The sequence below is a fragment of the Palaemon carinicauda genome, chromosome 5 (genome assembly GCF_036898095.1).
Source record: "Palaemon carinicauda isolate YSFRI2023 chromosome 5, ASM3689809v2, whole genome shotgun sequence".
In the NCBI taxonomy this organism is placed as follows: domain Eukaryota; kingdom Metazoa; phylum Arthropoda; class Malacostraca; order Decapoda; family Palaemonidae; genus Palaemon; species Palaemon carinicauda.
Genome location: NC_090729.1, coordinates 80,537,173 through 80,543,680, shown reverse-complemented (window position 1 = coordinate 80,543,680; position 6,508 = coordinate 80,537,173). Strand labels below are relative to the sequence as shown.

General features: G+C 32.5%; 1 protein-coding gene across 1 annotated transcript; it reads right to left on the bottom strand.

The window, feature by feature from the left end:
- Positions 1 to 1,981: 1,981 nt before the first annotated feature.
- Positions 1,982 to 4,648, bottom strand: LOC137640992 (uncharacterized). Its single transcript, XM_068373447.1, has 3 exons — positions 4,400 to 4,648; positions 2,631 to 3,275; positions 1,982 to 2,524 (listed from the first exon to the last, which is right to left on the bottom strand). The coding sequence occupies exons 1-3, from the start codon at positions 4,646 to 4,648 to the stop codon at positions 1,982 to 1,984; spliced, it is 1,437 nt and encodes a 478-aa protein (XP_068229548.1).
- Positions 4,649 to 6,508: the final 1,860 nt, after the last annotated feature.

The window sequence follows — 6,508 nt, the reverse complement described above, 5'->3', positions numbered from 1 at the left end:
ACCTTAAGGGGGGGTCGCAGGGGGGGCGGAGACCCCCCGGTAGGGGTATAGGGCCCCTAGGCTAGGTTAGGTGGGTTTATTAGGTTCGGTAGTGCCCTGAAAATCACTGTGGCCTTAAGGGGGGGTCGCAGGGGGGGCAGAGGCCCCCCCCCCCCCGTAGGGCTAGGTAGGTGTATAGAGGGAGGGGTGGTGAAACATTAATTAGTGCAAATATCATTGGACGCCCCCTCCCCCACCCAAAACCCCGGTTCCCACCTGGGGTCCCCCATAATTGTTGGGATAAAGAAGGGTATTTCTGCATTACAACATAATATGTAACAAAAACAATAAAAACATGGTTACAAAAACTGATTTTTCTGGAAAAACTTGTTGTTTTAACTACATAGTAAATCTCTAAATCGGATGGTTTGCAGTCAAAATAAACGTTAAATTCGTTGCAACTACACTATTTCTGATGCAACAAATATATTTTTATTCCAGTTTCCACATAATGGATGAAACTGTAAATTTACCCAAAAAACGACGCTAGCTTATTAATAAACTTGAAACTAAAACAAGATCAAAATGTTGGCGAGGAATTAACAACTTATAATTAAATTATAATGAATTTACTTTAATATAATACCTTTCTCCCCTTACAAAAAATAAATAAAAATATCAAATCGAGTAAAAAAAAAAATTATACAACCTAAAGAATCAATTAAATCTCAAAATAGCATCAATCTCAAAAGTAAAGATAACTTTATTGTAAACATGCATAGGATTATCTAATAAAGCACACAATTGTGCATTACGCATCCTGAAATAAAAAGGTCTGCATTAAATGTGCCTTGATTAAACATACCAATATATAAACAGTCTAATTAAATACAAAGCCTGGAAATAAAAAGAAAAAATAATCGAACATAATTCTAAAGCCAAGAAAATGTACTAAATCACAGAAAATGATAAAGTTCTGAAATTCCAAAAGGTTTGCCAGAAATTAAAGTCATAACCAATGGCACAAAGAGCTACTGCTACGACCTTTTTTACGGCCGTAATTTCAAGGGTTCTTGTCTCTACTCAGAATTTGTGGTCAGTAAAAATGTAACACAGCAACTTAGGAACAAAAGAACAAACACCTCAACAAGAGGTACAATATTCATTTACACACAAAAAAATGTAATGGTTAGTAATAAAAGAAAATATATCGTGATTAACAAAAGGAACCTATTTTAGAACCAAACTTCGGAAACCAACTTGTATGAGGTAAAGTTTGAAAGACCCATAGATTCTATTCTCTATTACATGTTAACAAAAACAGAAAATTATACTTAGCGAACTTGACTTTCCAAATTGGTAGCTCCTTGCAATATATGAAGTTGGTTCCTTCTAGCGAAGGTTTGAATACTACTGACTCTGAGGGAAAAATACTCTCCCCATTTTATTTTTTTTACCCTACCGAACACTACTGAACTACTTTTTTGGAAGAGCTAAACGGTAACAATCAATTATTTCCGACCGTACAACTCTACTAGTAATTTAATTCGCGGCATCTCAAACATTCATACTTTATTTATACTATTATTTATAATATTCAGTCTCTATTTATCAATTATTTATTTAATTTAAAAAGAACGAAATATACTTCACAATACTTAATTAATTTGATTAGTATTCGTCTCTTATTGTTTACTAAACAAGTTCGACACACATTTCCATGCCAACTCTGAAATTTCTTTAATTTTACAACACATTCCCCTTAGAGGATTGCAATATAGACTATTGCGATGAACCTAAAGTACTCACCTTATAATTACTTACTATTACATTAACATTTATTAATGGTTATCACAAATTGTGGATAACTTTATCTTCTCTCACTTCTTTAAAGAAGTAAGAGTAGCATTTAAATCCTCACTGCAACAGTGTAGAATTTTAATTATGAATATTTATTAATACTACTTGTTTATTACTAGCATTTTAAAATATATACCTTGCCTTATAAGTCATCAATATCATTCCTCATAATTTTAAGAAATCTATCTGTAGCTTTCCTTTTGGGTCTACTAGACGGGTTAGGGTGAATTGACCTACTGTTATTACCCTCGTTTTGTTCTTGTGGTCTACCCACCACCCCATTATTACAGTTTCCATTCACATTCGTCGGGGTCGGAGTTTTTGCCTGACTTATAGAGATTTCCATTGGATACAGATTGGATATGGAATGATATTCAATTGCTCCATTTACTTGCTTAAGTTTGACTGTTCTTGCTTTACTAGCAAAACCATATACAAGTTCCAACACTCTACCCATCATCCAAAAAGGTCTTGCTTTATCTACTGCTTTAACTAGCACAATATCCCCAACTTTTATTTTATTCTCCCATTTATTTTGATACACGTTTCTACTGTGTTCCCGGAGACCTAACAAGTAATTTTCATACCACGTGGTTTTAAAGTTGTTCAATTCTTCCTCTTGGGTGTTAAAGGCTTTATCCAATGAGGATGAATGCTGTTCATCCCGCCATACATCCTCCTCATTCTTCCTCAAAACAAGAGATGAATTACTATAGTCTCAAGAAGGAATTTGGAGTAATGAATTCGAGGTTAAGAGTACTAGCTCTATAAGTCAGGGGTCTTGAATTTACAGCTAGTTTTACATTTGATATTGTGGTCATTAATTCAAAATAAGTTAATCTTGCTCTTCCAATAACCTTATAAAGGCAACCTTTCAAGACTCTTATTAACCTTTCCCAAGCAGCTCCCACCCAAGCCGAATATAAAGGGATTCTGATATGCTTTATTTGACACTTCTCCATTTCATCTAGGAACTCATTTGATTTTAAAGAAGTTTCCAAAATGTTACCTTCTTTAATAAATGTTTTAGCATTATCACTATAAAGATATTGAGGAATGGAGTACATATTACAAAATCTCTGAAAAGCCAAAATAAAATTTCTTGTGGACATATGTAGTAACAGTTCCAAATGCACTGCTCTTATATTCAAACAAGTAAATACCAAAAAAACCATTTTGACTGTTCCTCCACTTATTTCATCTTTAACCCAGAAATGCCCAGTATAATCTATTCCTACATGGTCAAAGGGCTTTACTAAATTAACATGATGCTTAGGCATGTCAACTACTTTTGGATATTTATAAGCCAGAGCATTATACTTTTGACATACAATACAATTCCTTATTTCAGGCTTAACTGCCACTAACCCTTTAGGGATCCAAAACCCTTGTTCCCTAAGAAAATTTAAGGTAGTACCAGTACCAAAATGTTGCACCTTTTAATGACAATAATTGATTATTAAAGATGTCAATTTATGCACTTTTGGAAGCAACACATGATTATAAACATTATAGTCAAAATATAAGAACTTAACAATCCTTCCTTTAGACCTTAATATGTCATCTTCATCTATAAATAGATGTAAATTAAGAGACAAGAGAAGGAACACTTTTTTCTGATTTTACTTTTTTTCAGGAATTCTATTTCCTTAGAGAAACATTCACTTTGAGCGATTTTAATCCAATACTTTTTGGCCCTTTCCCTTGGATCCCCACCCTTTACTATGCATAAAAGTCTGAAGAAATATCTAGTGAATTTGACAAACCTTCCATAACTAGAAAATTTATTAATATTCAAAAAGCCAGTGTTTACTTTCACTATTTCCACATAATTTACATTAACTTTACCTTTATGTTGTGGAGACAAACTCATTAAAGGATATTTAGGCCACCTTTCAAAATTATTATTTAACCATTCTGGGCCCTCCAACCAAAATGTCCTATTCTCTAGAAACTTATTATAAGACAACCCTCTCGTCAACAAATCAGCAGGATTTTGTTCTGTATGCACATAATTATACTTTACAGGTACTTTAAACTCTTTAACAATATTCATAAGTTCATCTACTTCTGATATTATATATCTTATAAATGTAGATTTTACTTTAGATTCCTTAGTTATTATCAAGTTCAATATAACTTGAGCGTCCACACATATATTTACAAATTGGAACTGAATATCTCTGTAAGTTTCCATAAGTGTAGGTAGACATTTGATGCTAAAACTACCCCCATTGATTCTAAAGTGGACACACTATGCTCATTTCCCTTTCTCAAAGGAGCCAATTTTGATTTAGCAAACAAAAAAAAGAGCTTTGATCATCATCAGAGCATGAATACATTACAAAACCATAAGCTTCAGTTGAGCTGTCACAAAATACATGAAGCCTAATGTTTTTTGTTCATTTAAAGCCCGACGAGGATAAGACAACTATGAAAGCATTTCAGAATCTTTACTTATGCTTTTCATCTCATTTGTTATCTCTTTTGGTAGTTTTTTACCCCATCCTACTTCTAATTTCCATACTTTTCTCATTAATACTCTCCCTCTTATACTTACCGGAAAGGTAAAATTCAGTGGATCAAAAACTTTAGAGATCTGAGACAAAACTTTCCTTTTAGTGTCAGCAGCAGCTTCCACATTATAAGGTGCCAGACTTAGAGTATCACTATTTACATTATACCTATAACCTAAAACTTTCTCTTCTATACAATTATGTTCAACTAGGCTTCCTTCAGCCTCCATGATTTTCCTTAATTCAAGTGAATTAGAATTCCTTGAACTCAAAGTATATCCTTCTTCTTGCATTCTTGATTAATAAAGCCTATATAATTCCTGTAATTTATCAAAATTATAACCTGTGATCATTAAATTACCTACATAAAAATTATTTTCAAAAATCTCTCTACACTTATCCTCAGGATACATCTTAGCATGGGGCTTCATAACATAATTAAGAATGAAAGGTGAAGATATATAACCAAAAACTATAGTCTTATATCTATGATATACTAATTTACTTCCTCTTTTCCAGAAAAAAAAACCTATTTTCATTATATTCTTCTGAAAGCTTTATCATTAAAAATGCCTGTTTGATATCACTTAGCATAACATACTCATTTGTTCTAAAATAAAATGATAATTTCAAAATAGAACCCATTAAATTTATTCCCGAGTATGCAGCTTCATTTAGTGAAGGCAACTCTTTATTATTCTTTAAGGAACAATTGAAAACAGGTCTTATTTTAGTTGTTACTTGTTCATCTGTTCTTATTACGGGCCTATGAGGTATCCAAGTATAACTATCATAATCAGAAGGTGATACATTTATTTCTTCTATGATTCCATCTTTTAATTGTTTATCAAAAACTTCCCAATATTTACTTAATAGTCCCTTCCTATTAAGATGTTCCATTGTTCTATCCTAAACCTTAAGGGCTATAAAATGATTATAAGGCATTTGAGAAATGTTTTCAGTGTACCAAGGTAATTTAACATGATAATAACCCTCCTTCAAACTAACACCTTCTTGGAAATTTTCTATTTGATGTTTATCAAATGAGACCAGCTCCTTATCATTAGTTTTAATACCCATAGATTCAAAACTAAACAGATTTTGCAGCCCATTATCTACTTCACTTTCAGACAAAATATGTTCCAATGGATTAAAAAGTTATTTAAGAGGATCCACAATTAGGTTAACCATAGTTTTGGTCTTTATACTAACTTGCTTTGCCTTTGTTCGAGTTTCAAAGAAGGACTTTCTTTGATAAGAATTAAGAAAGTTTAATGCATTTCCTACTGGGGCTATCCTTCCATTCAATATGAAACAAAAACCACCACCACATTTCTGAATGGACAAGGAGAAATATTGAATTATGTCCATACCTATCAGCATATCTACTTCTATTAATTCATGATTTCTTTCTTCATAAAATGTTTCATCAGCCAAACTTTTATTTTCTGATTTCAATCTATCTATTATCTGGTTCATACCTGGCACTTCATAGGAAATATTCATCCCCTTGTCTATTAGCGAAGGCACAAATGCTAATCTATTTCCTATCTTGATAACAGTTGACATTCGTTTGAATTGTTTAGTTTCTTGACCTATATATGTATGCACTTCATGTTCCAATTCATATAAACTTACATATTCTGAACACATATCTTTGGAAACATGTTTCACTATATAGGACCTCTGACTACCACAATCCACCAAACCCCTTACTTTACGGCATCTCTTTCCATTCTTCAACTCTAGGTTCAATGTTGGTAAAATATTACTGATATCGATATTTCTGGATGCATAGCACAAATTTACACTAACATTAGTCTTAGTAGTTTTTTTCTTGATTAGGCCACAAAGGTATTATATGCTCTCTTTTCTTGCAAATGAAACATCAAAACCTCATCATAATTTTTTTCCTTAACATTCAGATTCTTTGTGACCAGAAACAGCACACCTAGTACACAGAGATAATTCCATTATTCTAGCTAACTTAGACTCATAGGTTAAATAAGTTTCACACTTTCCTAACGAGTGTCCATCAGAAAAGCATAATTTACAATGACTTTTAACATTTTTATTTGCAACTACCATAGTGTTAAATTTTGTACTATGGGAATTGTTTGCTCTCTTTCATTTGCATGCACTACTGATGAACT